This window comes from Channa argus, chromosome 3, assembly GCF_033026475.1.
Source record: "Channa argus isolate prfri chromosome 3, Channa argus male v1.0, whole genome shotgun sequence".
NCBI lineage: Eukaryota > Metazoa > Chordata > Actinopteri > Anabantiformes > Channidae > Channa > Channa argus.
In genome coordinates, this window is record NC_090199.1 from 925406 (window position 1) to 946645 (window position 21240).

The window sequence follows — 21240 nt, forward strand, 5'->3', positions numbered from 1 at the left end:
CTGAAGTTAAATAAAAAGCACACGAACCTGTAAAATGTTGTGAAGCATAAACTTTAATGTAGCATGTTTCCCAACACAGTTACAGTGTTGCACCAATATAAAACAGAAAAACACACAAGATACACAGTCAGGTCTGTGCGGTTCTGTCCGCCACCATGTGCGTCAGGTGTAGACCCTCAGCTTCATTAAAGGGTTTGGGGGGATTTAAAATGGCTGAGCCGCACTTCACTGACTAGAGGCCTGACATCATCTTCCTCATTTTGTCACTCACTGCAAAACAATTTGCAGACACATATTTAAGCTGACAATGAAATTTATGCTGTTGTTATTTTGAGTGACTCAAATTGGTGGTGTATCCATAAAAATGGTTTCAGTTCATACATAGTTCATCCAATATTGTTGCCCAAAGCCTGAAATTACAGCTGACACTCAGTTTTTAAACCACTGTGGCCGACAAACCCAGGGTTATAAAACCTACTCACTCTTCAAATATACACAAACATTCTGCATTCTTGTGGCATCATTGAGTATTAAGTATCATACAATAAACAACTACCCCCCACCCCCAGGCAGGGCTGTGGGTTTGTGGTGTGCCGTGATTCAGCAGCCGACGCTTTGTTTGCACTGAGGACCACAAGCAGGAAACAGCTGCTGACGCTTCTGAACGCGAGCACAACTACACTCACTTCACCTGCTGCTGCACAGCAAAGGTGAATCATCTGCTCCCACACAAAGGTGGTGCAGCTTTAAGGTACTTTCACTTTCCATTCTGCTTTGTAATTTCTTTATAGATTTGATGTTGCAAAAGCTGCACCTGCACACTGACTATATCCTGTAAGATCTCATGTTTTACACTTTGAAAACATTTGACGCTTTCTGTTGCTGAGAATCACTGTTTTACACTGGAGCTCAAAGAACCAGATTTCACTTTTTTCATCCGCTATATTTTTCTGACAACTTAAATTAGACACAAGTTACTGTTCAGGTTAAGATTTTATCATCAGGATTATGGAAAATGTTCCACAAAATGCACAAAACGCTCATAAAATAGAAAATAGGATTAAATATTTAACACATTCACCATTTAATCCCTGTGATTCTCCAACATCTGACACATTAAAAGTACTAATACCACTTCTTAGAAATATAGATACAAGAATGTATTCAAACTGTTACGTTAATAAAAGTAGGACAAGTATTCAGTCAAAAAGTAAAAGTACTCTCTTTTCAGTTACTGCATACACAGTTTTGAGGATTTAAGTCTAATTTACAATGTGAAGTACTTAATGTAATAAAAGTCTGATGATTATCTGTGTTTTGTTTTATTGATTTTAAAAGTAAAATGATCAATACCTGTGGTGAAAAAAAACCTTTACCTTTGGTATTTTTTTAACTAATACTTTCGTACTTTTACCAAAGTAACATTTTGAATGCAGGAATTTTAGCATTAACACAGTATTTTCACACTAGTACTGATACTTAAGAAAAAGACGTAGTACTTTACCCAGAGCTGGTAAATTCCTACCTTGCTAAATGACAGCAGCTGGTCTGAATTAGAAAAGTTTAACTGAAATGTCTTAACAGTCTTCTCAAAACATGTTAGAGAACAAAAAAAACAGAAGCAGCGTCTGAAATCGTCGCCTGCTTCCTCCTCTTACTCTGAGTTCCAGAGATCAGTTGCTCAGTATCATGAAAAAAAGTGAAGTACTTTATACTTCATAATTTTCTGTGGCAGGTTAACCCAGACATGCTGCCTGTCCACATACGTTTGGCCACATTATGTGGGTTGGACTTTCTCTCCTCAAAACAAACTTTAATCTCTTTTCTTACCAGGTGGGAAACAGTTTAATCCTCACTGTTGACCTTTAGTGACCCCCCACCCCCCCGTAGCTTTTTCCACTTCCTAATTCACAGCTGAGTGATTACAACTAAACATCATGAATATATTAAATACTTCTTGTTCACATGTAATTTCCAACTCTCCAGGACGTCAGCCAGGCCTTTACTGGTCTGTATCACAGCTGACCACACTCTCCTACTGAACCAGGGATCACAGATCTTCTAATATGTAGTTGAAGAGCATCTTACAAACTGGAAAGAAAATCCTGAGGAGCACGTTTTGGTTTTCAACCACCACAAAAAAATACAATACAATAAAATAAATAAATCAGGCTTTTGAGTCGCCGACAAGCAAAGGTCACCCTGAATTTCCCATTTCCAAATATATAAAAAGTCCTCCAAGATGATGACGTCGGTATTAAGACTTCATCATGTATTAATTCTCAGCTGATTGGCCAAGACTACAACCTTTGTAGTAGTAACAAGGGGACGTGAACCAGAAACTTCTTTGAGATAGTAGCAGAGTAGCTCTCTCTGCTTTCTGAATCTGTACTTTAATGTACAGAGGACAGATGGACGTTCGATGCCTTTAGGTGTCATCTCTAAACTAGAACCATAGGAAAGAGAAAATGCCAAAATGGTGTTTAAAACGACAACTAGTTCTGCTGAAAGCTGCACTAACTTGTGTTTGTTGTATCTGAACAGTCACAGAAAACTCGGCTCTGTCGATTCCATCCAGAATCAACCTGAAGAACTATAAAGAAGACAATAGTTGGGGAGGAAATGTTACTGTCCCTCCACTTAGTGTCCACATATTTGTGTTAATGATTCAACCAGGAGAATTTAATTTCCATCCACACAATTTCCCACATTCTCCAGAAGTGTTTCAGAATCTTTGAGGAGTCGAGGGGTTAGAGTGGGACGTCCACCAACTGCAGGGTTTGTGGGTTAATCCCTGGCTGCCCCTGACAACCTGTTGGACAAGTCGCTGTACTTCCACCTCCCTATGAGATCAATACAGCCTTATTAAAAGAAGAAGAGAACTGTTACTGACACTGAGGTAAGTGGCACCAAGTTTGTTCAGCAGGTACTTGTCCCAGACTGGGGACTTGGTACCTAGTTCATCTGTTTTAAATACAAGTTTAGTCCCTGAAGGTCTCTGTTGGCTGTTGGTCCTCTGGTCAAGTTCTTGCAAAAAAAATGGAGAAACTTCTACTTCAGTTACATCTCAGCAAGGGAACCCTGGATGTGTCCAGTTCCAATAAGAAACCAGCAGCTGGACGTTCCTTGGTTTTCTGGCCAAACCATCAGCTGAAGTTGACTTCAGCTCTGGACACTGGTGCCTCAATTAAGATGTTATATACTCTGTGACAACGCTTTTCTCCAAACCTGCCAGGTATCCAGCTGTGCAGGTTTGGATCGGTGGAAATAATTTACAGAAAAACAGAGTTTTAACATGAATTACTCTGCACACTAGACACTCTCTGACCTTCTTTAAGTATAACATTTGTACAACAGTAGCAGTTAAAAGAGCTCCAGTGTCATCAAGCTATTGAATTGTGACGTATCAGCTGTTATCACGAGCACAGTTATGATTCAGTAGGTCACCTACCAGCCAGTTATTATGACTGCAAGTTGACAAACGAGCGTTTGTGCCCTATTTGAAATTGTTCCTCAATGTTTATGTATCAACTCTGTGGAGCATAATTATGCATGATAAGGACCTACTGAGCCTGCTAGCATGTGGAGCAGGGACCTACTGGTCCATAGTGATGGTGCTGATAACATTCTAAGGGTCAGGATGATCAGGCTTTTGTTTTTTTTTCATTCAATAAGGTTGGAGCTAAGGGTGAAGCTGCCTATTCATTGTTTACATAACCTTTCAAAAATTAAACATGGAAATGCATTTCATATTATACATACAAAGTTTAACAATATGAAAAAGATTGAGACGTCTTTTGGAACGTTCATATTCGACACACTGAGGCTCAGATGGTGACTGTCTGCTCATGTGGCTGTTGGAGACAAAGCTACAGCTCACTCCTCTGATGTTTGGCTTCTACCTGAGCGAGCTCCCACCACGTCCTCTGTCACTTGCAGAGACGATGTCCGTGCCTCGCCCTCCTCCACCGTCTTTACGGCCACAAAGCTCACCAGCCTCAGCGGGAACTTGCCTACCTTCTTTAGGTATTTGGTGCTGTTCCGGACGCTTATGAAGCAGAGCGTGTTGATGACCGCGTTGCTCATGGCGATGCACTCGATGATGTAGAAAGCCACTAGGGAGTTTCTTCCCCTGGAGATGAGGGTGGGGTGAAAATCTCGCAGTAGGGTGTACATGTAGTACGGTGCCCAACACAGGATGTAGGCAACCAGCACCAGAATCAGCACCACCACACTCCTCTGACGTTTCTTCAACCTCTGCTGGATCTGCTCTGTCTGAAAACCAGGAACATCCTTAAACCACAGCTCCATGGAGATCTTGATGTAGCAGAAGGCCATGACGGTCACGGGACCTAGGAACTGCAGGGCAAAAATGAGAAGAAAGTAGGAGCGGTAGTAGACCTGCTGATCCACGGGCCAGATCTGAGCGCAGAAGGTCTTGTCGGGGTGACCTTCAACATGTGGGTAGGTGGTCTCAGAGGCCATGTAGGCAGATGGGATGGAGATTAAGATGGGAATGATCCAAACCATCAGAATCACACAGTACGCTGTCTGGTGCTTCATACGAGGCTTCAGAGGGTAGAGGATCACCACGTACCTGCAGACACAGACACACAAGTTCAGTCATCCATTCATGGCAGCAGTAAAGGTCTGAGGCAGTGGTTTCCAACATGGTCCATCCAGGATGTATTACAGTGATTCATTCACACCAACATGAGAATCTCATATGTGCCTACAAACATTTCAGATAATTAACTCACAGTTGTGCAGTAAATCAGGTTTGACTCAAACATCAGCGATTTCAAGTTGTGGCAGAAATAGAACAGACAAAGTGCGGAAATTAGTTAAGTGACCTCAAACACAGGGCAGTTTTCAGGCACAGGCCAAATACAAACCCTGGGCTTTTTTTAGATTCAGTAAATATGTGATTTTTTTAATACTAATTACAAATTTTATCTGACAAAATTACAAAGAAAATATTTATATTGTTTCACTGCAAACAAACTCGAGTTTCATGCTGTAACACATTTAACCTTGTAAGAGAAAACACATGAATTTGGACACACACACGCGTAATAATGACACACACTTCACACATTTCATTAGCAATGCACCCTTACAGAAAACTGTGGGAAATCTTGCTGCATGTTTTGAATAGGAAAAAGAAGCACCATCTGCTGGACATGTAGTAAAAGGCCAGTTATGATAAATTAATGCATTAGTTTATGTTCAAATAAATGTGGGATCAAAATGGAATTTTCAATGGTTATCAAGGGGGAAACTTTTGTCACTAGGATCAAACGTGTCGGTTTAGCCATTTTACGCTGATTTGGGGAACTGACAACGATTCTAAACTTAAGAAAACTAATTTCCTCTGGCAAATTTGAGCTATGTTCAATTTAACAAATTAGCAGGCTAACGTGTAACAGGTGACAGTAATGGAATCATAACTGGGTATTAAAGGAGCATCAACCAAAGGCTCAGTCTTCATAATCACAGGGTGAACTATGTCATAACCTGTACGACCAACTACACACTGATGGTGTGTGGTTGTAACCACAGGCTGAAATTAATAATGAGTGTGAGGCAGAAGCATCAGATCAACAGCAACATGTTCGTGAATCACGCAGACACATGAAGAACCTTAATATATTCAATATTATATCATGAATATGGCTAAAAGAAGACGGGGACTGGTGTTCACATAAAGATAATATATATCTATAAATATCCAAACAGTCTGATGAAGAATCCCCCCCAGGAAGGAAACAGATCTCATCTAGAGATCTGGCATCTCCAGAAACTATTAGTAACCGAATGTGTTACTGAGTTGGTCTCCCAGGGTCCCTGCGATAAAAGGAAGAATCTCTGGAACAAACCGATGGAAGTGAATGATAAAAACCTGCGGTCAAGAAAATATCTTACTCATCTTATTTATTATTTCTACAACATTGATTCTTAAAAAGGTGGAGCTCTGTACGAACTGTACAAGATCATTATTTTATTTTAATGTGCGTCAATTTTAATGGCACCAACACTTTTCAAAAACGTTTGGATGGGGGGGTCGTTTAAGTGTCACAATCCTGGACCTGGACTGCATTCAGCTGTTTCTGGTAGCCTGTACAGGTGAGGTGAAGTCAGTCAGCTGTCTCCATGTTACCTGCAAGTGTAAATACTTAGCTGCTGTCCAGTTGTCTATTGAAGTATCTAGCTCTCACCTCTTTAGCCAGGAAGAGAGGACGTCCTGATCCTGATCCTGGCTTCATGTTTAATGAGTTTTCTGACTCTTTACTTCCCTTTTCCTTTGATCCTTTGCCTGAGCTTAATTTGGTTCTTAACTCCCACTTTGGTCGAGACATAGTTTTGGGTTCTTTGCTTCCAGTCCTGCCAGTCCTGCCTGCAACTGTCCAACTGTTCTGCTGCTTGACCCGAGTTCCAACCCGCCCTCTGCCCCTGCATTAGGGGTCCAGACCAGTCCACATCCTTGACACTAAGTACTATTTCGAGGTTCGTGTTCTTTACTTGAGTTTAAAAAAAAAAAAAAAAAAAGTATAAATAGGATTTAAAAGCAATATTTTGAATCATACGGCTACTTTTGCTTTATTTACTTTTAAGTATTTCTTCTACCTCTGCTCAGGGGCTATAATTCATGTGGCAGATCCCTTTCAGAGGTAAACAACAGCGCAGGAGATGGATTTCATTTAGAGGCGTTTTTCATTACAGAGGAGTCAGAATAAATGTTCCTGCTCTTGGAAACAATCCTAACAACCGTAATAAGTCGTGTTCGTCACATTTGATGGATTTTCTTCTTAACAGGTCCACAAGAGTCTCGATGCAGAGCTGAGCAGGACACGATCCGAGACACAGCACAGACATTTGGCTGTCAACACTCCCATCCTCATATTTACAGAGATCATCAGTCTTTGTGTGTTTCTACAAGGCCGAGAACAGTCATGATAAATGAAAGTGCTCCAAAAACGCAAAGTGCAGCCGGTGATGGATGTGATTCAGGAAGCCCAGAAGCAGCTTTTAGAGCAGGACAGTGTAAATCACCCTGTTCTGAGCTGTTCTCAGCACGTTAACATGCTCATTGTCAGCATATCAGCATGTTAATATGTTAAATATTAGCCGCTTGGCACATAGGGTCACGGCAGGATTCATATCAAAGTGCAGCCTCGAACCACAGTAATTTGATGCCTATGCTGCTTGTCAGAAGGGAGAAACGAACGGAGAAGATCCAACCACAGCAGCTAGACTGCAAAGCTTCTGTTCACCACAATCCCAGACTGCAGCGTATGTGACTACATGTTACCTGGACCAGTTCTGTGAAAAGGTTGAGGTTAGTAAGGTAAAAATGTGGGTCAGATTTCACTGAAGAGGTGAAAACCTTTATTTTACCTCCTGGCCAAGCAGGTAAAATACAGTAATAAAGTGTGAGTAAACTACAGAACTACAGAAGGAACTGTTCAACCTTAAAGTCGACTATAATTCAACCAAAGACCCATTTATGTTAAGAACCTAGCAAAGTCCTGACACTGACAGATGATGCACGGAGATTAAAAGCTTTAAATCTGCCCAACAAAACCAGTGAGTGTAATTTTAGCTCCTTTTGTAAGTGAAGAGCATATTTTTTTGAGTTCTCCTTTTTAATCAGGCAGCAGGTCTGTTGCTGATACCTGAAACCGACAGAAATGTATCAGAGAGCATTAAAAGAAAGAACCCAGTTTGACTTTAAGGTTTTTTAACAAGCGGCTCCATGTGTGGTTTAAAAGATCATCCAGCACATAACAATCACCCACTGATTAGGTTCCACACAGTCCTTCCTCAGAGGCAGGTCTGCAGAGTGCACTGCTCCGAGTTTCCACCCGTGTCTGCACATTTGATCCAACAAGTCGAGGGTTTAACTGTGCAGAACAAACCAAAACTTTGGCCTGTGCTCGTGAGCTGCATGCACAGTGTAAAGCAGGAGGACGCAGGGGTTCAGTGAACAGTCACCACATCTAAGCGCGGCTTGAACACCGACTGTTAAATGGAAGCATTTGTTAGTTTTGGGGCAGTTTCATGCACAAAATGTCTTTCATGGAAACTTTCAGAGAGCGCGACTCTGGGCAGAGGCAGAATGAACCAGAATAACGGGATTGTGACCAGAAACAACAAAAACGCTGCTGCAGGCAAACATCCGTCAATCAGCAAAGCTTTGAAAAGCCCCTAAATCTTATTAGTGACCACAGGTTCTTGCCTGAAGTAAGAGACGAGGACGCTAATGGAAAATGTATTAACTTTGTACAAACAGGTGGATTTGTTTTAGTTTTTTTTAAATGGGCTTTGGCATCAGGCAGCCATCAGGAAACCAAAACCTCCCTTGGTGGAAGAGCTATACCCAGAGACTATACCATGATGAGTGTGCAGGTGAACCCACCTGTCCACAGCAATGGCCAGCAGAGCGTTGGTGGACACGTAGAGGGACACGGTTCGTAGGTAGTTGGTGGAGGCGCAGAGCACCAGGCCGTGGTCCCACGACAGCCGCTTCACCACGTAGTAGTCCAGCAGGAAGGGGCAGCACACCACCGCCACCAGCACGTCGGACACGGCCAGGTTGGCGATCAGCAGGTTGGTCAGGTTCCTGAGCTGCTTGCATCGAGCCAGGCTGGCGATAAACAGGCAGTTTCCCACTCCACACACCAGCATGATGACCACCAGGACCACGCCGATGACGATGGTGGCCACGAAGAAGGCCTGGTCCTGCGTGGTGTTCGGGATCTCGTCATCATAGTCCAGGATGTGGTCTGTTAGAACCGAGCTGCTGTTGGTCGGGTCACTCATGTTGGATCAGGTCGGCATAGTCGGACTGTGGCTCCTGCAGGGTCAGAGAGAACGTTACCATGTGGAGCAAACAGAACAATAAGAATCAGAATACTGCAGTGGACCTGGTCTTTAGAACCAGTAAACAGACTCAGTCTCAGAGTCTGTGGTGACTGGTCCAGACCTGTAACACGAGACCTGAACAGACAGACCGACTTTGTTCAAAGTTGGAAAGTCCTGTAACCTGACTTCATTTAAAAAGGAAAAATCCTCTTTTCTGACACTGCGTCACATTAGACTGTTTTCTTCATCGTGTTTGGCTGCGGCAGATGGAGGAAGCATGTCTCAGGGTCTTCGTTTAGGTCTGTGTCCAGTGTCCCTCTCAGTTCCAGCGGGATGAATCTCCAACACTTCACGGTCAAACTGAAGCTCTGCGCAGCCACGTTCCGCTTTTTACTCGTTTTCCTTTTTTCTTTTTCAAACTTCTCTACTAACGAAGCCTTAACAAAAATGAAACTGAGTATTTCTGTAAATACTGAACAGCACCGAGGTCCAAATGTCTGATGTGGTCTCATGTCACAGAGCAAAACTGTGTCCGCAGCTTTAGAAAACACGCACCGTGTCTGTCTGAGCACTTTTCATCATAACTGACTGATTGTTCCACTAAAGAAGTTTTTCCTACTCATCACTGTGTGTGTGTGTGTTTGTGGAAACTGCTCAGTGCACCTCTGTGACACAAAACCTCTGCAGTAAAACTCCAAAAGGAAGTACTTGAAGTAAAAGTATGTGCTCTGAATGTGTGTTTTATGCTGACACGCTGAGACTGTGCGGATTTAAGCGGATCTAAGCAAACGACAGTAAAACTGCCGTTCGAACATCCCGTCACTAAGTTTAAGGACTAAAAGCCGAAATCCCACCTGCAGGTCGGTCCGTGAAGCTCCTGCTGATTAAAGCTGCTGCAGGACGTCATTGAAGTCTCTCAGCTCAGGGACGAAGCAGCAAACTGAAGAGAAGAGCGACGGAGCTGAAGCTGCGTGTTCCCGCGCTGTGCGCCACGGAGCGACGAGGGCGCGCCGCGCGTTCACCCCATTCAACACTCACACACACTCTGACATAACGAACCTTCTGGTTCTTTACCACAGGTGGAAGATGTACACAAACTCAACAGTCAACTGAAAGTACAAGTACGTCAAAAAGTACTGTATCGCTACTTTACATTCACCTTGTACTGAGTAAATATTTGTTTTTATACTTTTACTCAGGTAAAGGACTTGGACTTGGTCTGATTGGTACAGAGTATTTCTACGTGATGGTACTGTAACATGTTACAGGTGTTATGTTTACTAGTGGACTCACCACCTCGTCCCACTGTCTCCATCTGTCTCCGGGTCATTAGCTTGTGTGGGGTTTTGTCTAAAACCTTTCCGTGGCAGCTCTTCTTACTGTGGTCCCAGTCCTGCAGGACGTAGTTCTACAGAGCCTGTGTGATAATGACTGTCCTGTGGTCAGATGGTGGTCAGAGGGGGGTCTGTGAGGGGAGTCTGCGTTGGAGCTGCCAGTCTGCCACAACCCAGCTCCATTCTCTGAAATGATCCCACACGTCTCAGGCAGATGGACACAAATTGAACGTTATCACCTCTAATGAGACAGGATGTACTGATTAAAATCTGCACCATGAAGATCAGGACCGGACTCTGGGCTTGGCTCTGCTTTTTTAAAACTGGACACTGATGGTTTCAGGTTGTGAAGCAACTACCTGAAACCTCAGACTCTGACAGATTCAAACTCACCTGGTTCACTGCACAAACAATAGGGGTTTGATGGGTTTTTTTTTCTGCACCTCAAGACCACCACAGATGTCCAAGAGGAGCCTGAAGAACGGGGAGAAATAGGGAAAACTAAAAAATACCAGACAGAAAACCACAGAACCAATGACTGCAGAATCCTTGCTGCTGGCAAATACTTCAGCACTGTAAACCAGTGTCTTTTCCACTGGATGTCTCCACTGTCTCATGATTTGTCTTTCTGACATCTCCCCTTGCATCAGAGAGAGACAACTACAAGACAGTCTTCAGTACAACACAGCATCAGCATGGAGCTCATCAGTGACGGAACTGGTCATATCTGGTCTCGACTACTGAAACACTCTGCTGAGGGGTCGCCCACCCAGCACAGTCCCCGTCTGGTGGTCCCATTACCACTCGTACCACCTACACAGGCCAAGCAAGGCCCTTCAGCCCAGTGGTCCCATGATGTTGGACAGACTGCACACTCAGCAGCTTCACTGTCAAAGTTTAAAAACTGCTGTAGTCAGAACTCTGACTCTTCCTGTGCACTAAAAAAGACTTTCTTCCCTTTCTGGCACTAATGTCGCAATAATCTGCCAAATCTCTAATAACACTTTGCTTCCAGTGTCTCTTCAGTTGTTTGTTAAAAAATAAAAAGCGTTCTTATGACAGTTTAACCTCCTCAGACACTAAACACTGAATGATACACAGCCGCTGCTTCCTGTATGTGACACAAAGGGTCACAAGCCAAAACAGCCACTGCACAAAGAACAGCTGATTCAGAGCCAAGAGAGGTCAAAGATCACAAAAACTGTTGATATCAGACAAATGTACAACCCATTATTTCTTCTCTGGGTCTGTGCTGTGATGGACTTGTCAGCACAAAAACACTGAGACCACATCAATCATTTACAGGTCTGCAGTGATACAGAGCAGACGACGACACACATCAGACGGGACGAGGTCTTGGGGACAACGTCTGCCTTAATCTGTGGCTGGAGTCAGACGGAAGACGACAATCAGAGAAGAGTCTGTGTGCTTTCGCCTCTATCATACAGTTTGGGACAACTTTAACTGATAAAGTCAGACTCAAGTGACAAACTTTGTTCCCCCATTTGTGAGACTTTGGAGACTTTTACATCTGGGAGGTTGTACTCAGGCTGAAAGTACTGATGGGGTCCAGGACAGGCAGGGGGGGGAGGAAATGCCAAGGGTAGGACTGTAAACAAAGACAAAGTGCCCATGAACAGACACAAAACAACCACAAACTATTTTCGATACCGCTGGGTAAAATGGACACAGCATCCAGGAACTAAATCTTAATTATTCCGGGTCATTTTTACCTTTATTGAATTGGTCAAAGTGTAAAGCAGACGGGACACATGAGGAGAGATGACATGAGAAGGTCTCAGCGTTTACTCGCTACAGGCAGAGTGTTAAACTAAAAACGGCTCCTGAAGCTGAGACCACATCAATCTGCAGATGTAAAGACAGAAGATTAAGATTGGTGAAGACATAAAGACAAAAACAAGCTGGATGAGTTACATCAGCTGGTTTATGTACAGTTTGTTTAATCAGTCTTAGGTTAGTTTGTTTTTGGATGTTTCAATTTAGATTTTAGCATCTGTTCTTCGATTTTAAGTTTTTACTATTGTTCTATGTACCTGTAATGTTTAATCGAATTGTCCTTCTTGTCCCTTCATATATGTCAGCAGCCTGTCTCATGTCTCCTCAGCTGGAGACAACATCTCGAGATTGTTTTTCGGTCATTGTGAAAGATGATTACCTGCATATGGAGGTCTGTGGTACAGGCCGTCTGCCTGGATCGTGCAGGGAACAGGACATCTGCAGTCTAATAAGATCATTTATTCATCAATGCCAGTCGATACCATCACTTCATATCAAAGTACAGCACTTCTTCAATCACTTGGACAATTTCTCGTTCTCTTCTATCATGGGCTGGATAATTAACAGCTCCTAAAAAGCTGAGGCAATAATGTCTAGACTTGTTGTGATCAATATCTGTCTGCCGGCTCGTCTGGTGGTGCTCAGTTGATGCGATGAAACAGGGCGACGACTTCCTGCAGAGCAAATCACAGCAAACTGATAAAATTACACTAATCAGTGCCTGAAAATAGCTGAAAGTGATCTGAAAATGCAGTTTGAACTTTGTCATTTTTTCATCATTTAAATCTTCAAAACTTTGTGCTGGTGACAGCTGTGGACAGAGGGACGTGTTCGGGTTGTCCATCTGTCTCATTCGCTCTCCAATTCCCCTGTGGGAGCTTTCTTAAACTTGACTTGCATGTGGTCTCAAGGATGAGCTGTGGTCAAAGGGTCGATGAGACCGACTTTGTTAACGAGTCTGGATGGAAGGAATTTTACTACATCTGGCACAAATAATCACGGCTCTGAATGAACTGATTCACTGGTTGGCTCAGACACAGCTGCAAGAGGACAAAAAAAAACACTTCTAAAATGTGACAATTTGTTGTTTGTAATATGATTTTAGACTGTTTGCTCAAAAGCAATGATTCTTTTTCACACACTTTGATTTTACTCAAGTTACTTTATGATTGTAGGTACATTTCACCAAAAGCCACAGTGCTGTTAAAGCCTCCTGTGAACTCACAGAATCACACAACAACACAGGCAGCAGTGCAGAGATTTTCACCTGTAAAGGTTTTTGAGGAAAAATACATTGACCCCACATGTTCCTGAAAATTCCAGAGACAAACTAATACCTCAGGCAGCCCATATTTAAAAAGCCTTTATTTTACAAAATAAGATTTAGGCCAAAGATAAGAGTTTTCTCTCAAACCTCATAAATGGCAACACAGTATTAAAAAACAAAACAAATGAAACAACCCAACAAATTGTAGAGAGAAAAAAACAAAAACAACAAAAAAAACAAAAAGGATTCACAAAATCTCAAGACTCTGGGCACACGATGGAAATCCAGAAACATCCCACTCAAGAGTCTCTGTGTCCTGTCAGTATCAGCCCAGGGACCTACTTCTTGGCGAAGGTGACCTTCATGGCACAGGTGGCTGTAATTCTGAATCCCTGCAGGGCATCTTTAGCAACGCCGGCCTGTGTTTCGTTTTCAAACTCCACAAAGGCAATATCGTGTTTCCCCGGGACCAGCCGCACCTCTTTGAACCCGGGAAACCTGCACAGGACAGACACACAGTCACATTTACACAGCATCTGTCAGTATGAACATGGATCAGACAGGACTGATGCTCTGCACTCACTGGTTGAACAGCATGGACAGCATCATCTCATTGGTCTCTTCAGGAAGGTTACTGAGGAACAGGATGTGGTTGGGTGGGTTGTCTGGAACCTGACAAAACAATAGAGACTGGTCAGTACTACTCCTAATGGCAGGATCCACTGAATGTGAAACCAGCAGTGGAAGCAAAAGCTTCATACAGCAGATCATTAAAAACATCTCCTCCCCAGACAAATACAGGTCTCTGCTGCCTTACCTGTACGACAGGTGTGTGCACAGGTAGCGCTGATCCCTGAAACAACAAACACAGATAATAGTGAACATGTGGGGAAAAAAATACATTTTCTGCAAAGACTTCAGACAGTTCAACATTCAACATGAAACCCCAATTTAAAACACACCCTATTTAGAATGAATGACAGAGCCAAAACATTAGAACCACCTCTTCTTATAATACACCTCAGTACGACTCCACCGGCCACTACGAGCTCATTAACACATAATAAAATGATCACTGACAGTCTCAAAGTAAAAAGTGAGAAAGAGGTGCTGTAATGGATTAATTTGGATGGTACAGGTGTAACTTATGAAGTAACCAGTGAGTTTATGTTGTTCAAAATCTGGTCAAACCATTCAGATCTGGTTTTAAACCTGTGCACCGATAACATGATTGTCAAAGAGAATTTCAGATTTTGGCTCATCAGACCACAACAGTTTTTCATTTTAGTACATTTCAGCTCAAGCTAAAAAAAAAAAAAAAAAAAAAAAAAGCAGCAGTGTTTCTGGATCTTGTTTTTAGTAGAATATTAACTTTAATTTCTGGACATAGCAAATTATGTTTTTGTTGTTGAACTATTTGCACTAGTATTTTTTAACCTGGTTACATTTTACACAGCGTCCCAACGGTTTTGAAATTGAGGTAACAAAATTAAAGCAAAGACTGTGCAGAAAGAATGAGGATGGTAAATTCTGAGCACAAAGTACAATGATGAGTTCATGGTCTTAAGTTGGTAACAAATCTTGATGGACAGCGACAGACAGGAGCAGAACATTGGAGAACATTGTGCCAGTGCAGTCACGTAGAACAAGTCAATGTAATGGAGAACAGGTAAGAATGTGGCAGCAGCTGGTCTCTTCCTGCTTCCAAAGAAATATAAGACTTATTCCTGAAATAAAATCCGAACTTCCGTATTAGCTCTTTATAAGTGTTTGAACATGATGCTTCAAAGCAAGACATTCATCAGGCCACGCACCTCATCATCTCTAACGAGAAACACATCAACAACACCAACAGCGTTGGCTTATATTCTAACGGAACAATATGCTTTTAGAACAACACGCTGTCCCAGAACAGAGGGTTAACAACAGGGAACAAGACTAACCCCCAGAATAACACTAACCCACAGAATAACACCAGTCCTGTGGTTCTGCACACTCATTTAATTAAAGCACATCCCTCCTTCATTTTAGATAAAAGCATATTAGAGAAATCTGAGACTGATTTGATCAGTGAGCATTCTGATAACAATGGCTCAAGCCATTCTACAACCATTTCAAACGCAAGAATATGCTGCTGTTTTGGATTGATGACATAATAAAAGGTAACATTTTATGTCTCTGACCTGTCACTGTTTTAGAAACCAATTGATAACTGAGTAATTACGTTTTATTGGTAACGATCAACAATGATCACAGGCTTCATGTAAACGAAGCCGAAGCTTCCAGAGTGTCATCAGTAACTGGGCTGATGTAATTAACTTTGTTTATATAGGTAACTTTAATTTAACACAAATAAGTGCTTGTTGATGGCTCCGCTCACGTGAAAGTTTCAGGCCACAGCTCTGCATCTCACAACAACCAATTTCCTGCAGGAAACTGTGTTAGAGGTGCACAGTGGGTGTATGTGCTGATGAGGGAGATGTTGAGTTTCCACTGTGAGGCGAGCTGATTGCAGCTGTGGCTCACTGCCTCCCTCCTCTGAAACATCTCGCTTATAGACCAACACAAATAAGAAATAAAGTGGGTTTATTTACTTCTTGTATTTCCTACTTTTTATTGCAGCCATCGATCTCGCAGGTAAATTACAGTGTAAAGTTCAGTGATCCAAACTTGTGGAGTTTTATAAATCTGACTTTAATGACACAGATGCTACACAATGACTGTGTGTAGTGTGACTGTAAGGTTTCAGGCTTTTCCCATTAATACAAAAGTTTTTTTCTCCCTCTGAATATAGCATGTAGGTCTTCTCCAAAAAGGAAACTCGCTCCATAAATTATGTGTTTTTTAATCCTAAAGTGGAAACTATTATTTTAAATGCGGCCAGGTTCACACTGGTTAGACTGAGATATTTTTTTTGGAAACATACACCATCTTTGAGAAGAAGAACGGCAAAAGACGACTGCTTTGCTGTTGAGCAAAATATCTGATCAGGATTTATAAAGGAAACCTCTGAGCAGCTTTACAGCACTGACTCAAGGTTAACGGATACAGGTGCAGGGAAGGAAACTCAGTCATATATTAAAAATATATATATATATATATATATATATATATATATATATATATATATATATATATATATATACACACATATATATATATATACACACATATATATATATATACACACATATATATATATATACACACATATATATATATATACACACATATATATATATATACACACATATATATATATATACACACATATATATATATATATATACACACATATATATATATATATATACACACATATATATATATATATATATATATATATACACACATATATATATATATATATATATATATACATATATATATATATATATACATATATATATATATATATATATATATATATATATATATATATATATACACACATATATACACACACACACACACACATATGTGTGTGTATAGCTGGGGAGTTTGGAGGACCAAGAATTGCAGTTACACATTTAGTTTAAGCAGTAAGATAATTGCAACAACTATTAAAACCGAACTGAAGTATCTTAAAGCAGATTCAGTCTTGTTAGGTTCCAGACAGCACTGGGTGAGTATGTCACAGATACGCATCAAAGTGTTTCATAAATGGCAGAAGCGGAGGTCAAGCCCAGAACAGCACTTTGATAAGACACGAAGTGGGACACGTTGCAGGTTTGATCTGTGGGGCATGACGGTAACGTTTGAGCAGCTGCAGACAAGACACACTCGAGTGAAGATAAAAACAACAGGGATTAAGAAGCAACTCGAAGACGTAAGAAACAAGTTATGAATTACATTCATTTCAAATATGGAAAGGTTATTGCGAAAGGTACAAACATAATTACACTGAGAACAAAGCATGTTCTTTTTTTGCACCATAAAGTGGTCAAACAATGTGTTTAGTTCTTATTTGTATTTCTTATTTGTGTATATTTCTTATTTATTTATTTTTTCTATATTTCTTATTTGTGTTATTCATTTACATGTATAACAATAATTTGAAGAAATGTCTAGATGCAGTACTTGAAACTTCCTACATTTAGCCAGTGTAAAATACACAAGGCTTAAAAGCCAGTTTCTGCAGCTGAATTATTATTATTATTATTATTTTAAAGTGGTGGCCTAAAGTGGCTTAAATTTCTTATATTAAAAAGTGAACAAAGCTGTCAGATAAATTTAGTGAGACAAATAACTAAAAAGTACAAACAGTCCTACCTCAATATTATAGGCTACTTCAATAGAAGCTTTCACCACAGATACACATAAGCTTTCAGGCTTACAGTAAATACAGCACTCAGGCATAATATTATGATGACCTGTGCAGTCTAATGCAATGCAACACAGCAGCTCTGCCATGAATTCTACTTTTACAAGGCTAAAATTTCTCAGAAACTTTAATGAGGTAAAGGGGGTGGTGGAGTCGTGCTTATCAAGAGGGCTGCAAACTTTTGCACCGATGTAATTTTTATAATTTTACTAGAACTCTCTCTCTTTAGAAGGTTTCAAAATACCAAAAGACTAGTCACCCTCTCTTTTATGTTCAGGTTTTCAACCTAAGTTAATGCTGCAGAAAGACTTTAACTCACCGCTGCTGGTTTCTTTGCAAGGTTAGCTGCCAGCTCCTGAGGTTTCTTTTTCTTGTCCTTCTTCTTCTCCTTGTCACCATGAATGCCCTTCATCTTGGTGATGACCTCGGAGTCTGTCTTTGCGTATTGTATCCTCTGCAAAAAAACAGGTCAGTAAACGCGAAGCTTCCTACAAAGCAGCCAAAACATTAAAAATGTGGCAAATTCCAGCTGACAAAGACCAGAGGGAGGTCATTATTCTCAGCCTACCATGGGCTTGTTGTAGAAGGGGAAGCCCTGCAGTTGCCTGAGGGCGTTGGTGGCGGCAGCGAGCTCTTTGAAGACGACGAAGGCCTGTCCCCTCATCTTCATGGTCTTCATGGCTACAATGTCGATGACCTGACCAAACTGAGAGAAGAGCGCATACAGCGAGCGCTTCACCTCTGCAGGATGAAGACGAGAAGCAGACAGATCAACACAACACCCAACTGCAAAACCACCTGTTCACTACTGGGATAAGTATGTGATGCACATGAGAACTATTTTTATCCATTACTGGATTACTAATCAATTAATTCTTACAGCCATAACCCAATCTATGGAGAGCAGATAAATATACTCACCTTCTTTCTTTATTTTATCATTTATGTTGTTGATGTAAATTGTGTGGTTTGGTCGGATATCCATGGTGGAGTCTGAAGAAACAATAAAAGATCAAGTTCACTTTATTCATCTGTTTAAATTTGTTATTACAATTTGTGCACACAATAATGCTGCACATCAACACTGCTGTTACTGGTTTTCAAACATCTTCTCTGCATTTATTCAGTTTCTTTGTTTTTTGGATATATGGCTTTGATCATTTCAACCGCTCCATTTTGTCTCGATTTGTGGATTAGTCACGGAGTTGATGATTTTAAGCCTTTTTGGTTGTGATGAAGCAACTCTACAACAAGTCTCACAACATCCTGACTTTATTCCCAAGTTCTCCCGGATTTAACTTTAATGTTCCCAGTGTGATCTCGGGAATTGTTTCCATTTTATTTTTATACTCGTAATATGATGAGATATATTTCACGTTCTCTCGCTGTATGCTGAATGCCACAACTTCTACATAAACGCCACTAATCAACGAGCTGCTAGTTGGAGAAATAACTCAAACCTGACGGCTGTGTAGATTTTAAACTCGCACATTTTAGGCGAGTTGCTCAGCTCAAGCTAACGTTAGCATGCGTTGTCTCAACGTCAGCTACGTTCATTCATTACGTTAGCTTAGCGGCAGTTAGCCTCCTACAGCGGTGGTCTGCAACTTAAAGCAACATATTTTATGTTTAATATTCAATTGTCTGTCTATTCAGTAAATCTACATCTAGATGATTATCAAAGGAAACATTACATGGATCTAAAACTCACCCCCTCTCCAAACACACCGCTCATGTAAAACAGGAAACACTTTCTGCTGCTGGCGCCGGTGACACCTGCTGTTTTATCCTTCACCGCCCCCTGGAGTTCAGGAGGAGAACTACAGGCTCTGCACTGCTGCCGGTCCATAAGGCTGCTTGACATAGATTTCTATTCTTCAGTGTAAGTGAAAACAGTATTAATAATATTTTGGCCTTAAGTTCCAGCACAAGGATCAAAATCTCTTTATTTATTTCAAAGGTTTAACCCATTTTGGAAGCAGTGGAAACTAACTAAATATTTTTGGGGTTTTTGAAAATGTCTTATGTTTTTTGAGAATTTCTTTTTTCCACGGCTTCATACGTTGACTTTACTACATTTCATAGGTAAATATTGTATTATAGATCCTTGATTTCTTGTTGTTGATGAACTGTGACCCTATCATCTGAATGTAATAGCTGAAATCAAGTTTACAAGTTTAAATTACTTTTGTTACATATTACTGGTTTTAAACATTGTGGACAGCCCTGTTTGTCCTTCACATGTAGAATTTAACCTCATCCCCTCTGGACATGAGACTGATGAAAACAAAGTCCAGCTTCTTTTATATCTCTTGTGTTTATCAAACTGTGAACTTCTCAGGTTGATGACTCAGCTGTGGACCACTTTTGTCCTCATGTGATCTTGTTACTAGACAATTGACTGGGGAGACACTGACTGAATTGTTTTTCTGTTCTTATATTATCTCATATGTTGCTGTGGTACATTATTTCATTATTTTATGTAGAACCTGCCTGCGTATTCAATGATAAGGGATGTCTCTGGCTAAAAACTAGAAAAGTTAAAAGGTGAAGTTGAAAGTTGTACTCTGAACTTGAAATGATTATTTATGCTTTTGTATCACATCTTGATTAATTCTCTTTTCACATGTCTCAGCAAAACATCAATAGAGCGTCTCCAGCTGGTGCAGAACACTGCTGCCAGGCTGTTGACTAAGTCACACAAACATTGTCACATGACGCACATTTTAGCTTCCATACATTGGCTCCCTGTTAGTTTTAGAACGGACTTTAAGATTCTGGTTATTACATATAGAGTCCGTCAGGGTCAGGCACCAAAGTACCTGTCTGACTGGCTTCATGCTCCTTGGAGAGAACTCAGATCTGCTAACCTGTGTCTCACACCAGGCTTAAAACCAAGGGTGACCGGCTCCTCTAATGCTCTTCCAAGTCAAGAGTCAAGGATATTTATAGAAAACTTCTAAAACATACAGTACCTGTATAGACAGGCTTTTCCCAAGTCTGACCATAAATTGAACAAGAATGTCAGACGTGTAGAAAATCAGTTACTTTGACTGATGTGGTAAATTTATCTTTGTCTGTTGTCAATATTTGATGTGTTCTATTTTATGGTTTTCATGTGAAGCACTTTGTGAGCTGTTCTCTATGAAAGCTGCTATACAAACACATTTTTGTTACTTATTTAACATCAGTAAATGATCTCAGGAAAACCTTCATTCATAATAACTTTTCTATCACTTATTAGTTTTGTGCATCTACAAAGAGAGTGAAGCTGTAAATGTAAAGGACCAAAACAGAAGGGAAACAGAGAAGAAAACACTGTAGAAAACAGTAAAGTAGCTCAGAATTGTAGCTGAGTAGCTCCAGTACTTGAGTAAATGTACTTGATTACTTTTGTCTCCCGCTTGTTTCCCCACAGGTGTGATGCGTTATCAGCTGATGCTCCTCTGTTGTCATGTGAAGCTAACAGGCTAACGGCTACTAAACAGTGACCGTGAATGTGAGCCGGTTCACCCCGGGGCGGCGGCGCGGAGCACGATAACAATCTGTCCACAGCGGTCCACTTTGTCTCTGCGTCAGTGTTTGTTTTAATTGACCGTATCGGCCTGCAGTCAGACGGTTATCTTAGCGACTTTTGCCCTCCTCGTCCCGCT

At 41.1% G+C, this 21240-nt stretch overlaps 2 protein-coding genes across 3 annotated transcripts; both read right to left on the reverse strand.

The window, feature by feature from the left end:
- Positions 1-35: 35 nt before the first annotated feature.
- Positions 36-10038, reverse strand: prokr1a (prokineticin receptor 1a). Its single transcript, XM_067499780.1, has 3 exons — positions 9720-10038; positions 8420-8857; positions 36-4597 (listed from the first exon to the last, which is right to left on the reverse strand). The coding sequence occupies exons 2-3, from the start codon at positions 8821-8823 to the stop codon at positions 3877-3879; spliced, it is 1125 nt and encodes a 374-aa protein (XP_067355881.1). The 5' UTR covers positions 8824-8857; positions 9720-10038; the 3' UTR covers positions 36-3876.
- Positions 10039-13343: 3305 nt separating this feature from the next.
- snrpb2 (small nuclear ribonucleoprotein polypeptide B2) lies at positions 13344-21118 on the reverse strand. 2 transcript variants are annotated; one of them, XM_067497574.1, is made up of 7 exons: positions 20979-21118; positions 18509-18580; positions 18156-18328; positions 17907-18041; positions 14081-14116; positions 13847-13935; positions 13344-13761 (listed from the first exon to the last, which is right to left on the reverse strand). In XM_067497574.1, exons 2-7 carry the CDS (start codon positions 18570-18572, stop codon positions 13602-13604), a joined length of 657 nt encoding a protein of 218 aa, XP_067353675.1. In that variant the 5' UTR covers positions 18573-18580; positions 20979-21118; the 3' UTR covers positions 13344-13601. The 2 variants fall into 2 exon arrangements, with proteins under 2 accessions (XP_067353675.1, XP_067353674.1); XM_067497573.1 differs by lacking the exon at positions 20979-21118 and adding an exon at positions 19299-19411.
- Between the last annotated feature and the right edge of the window lie 122 nt (positions 21119-21240).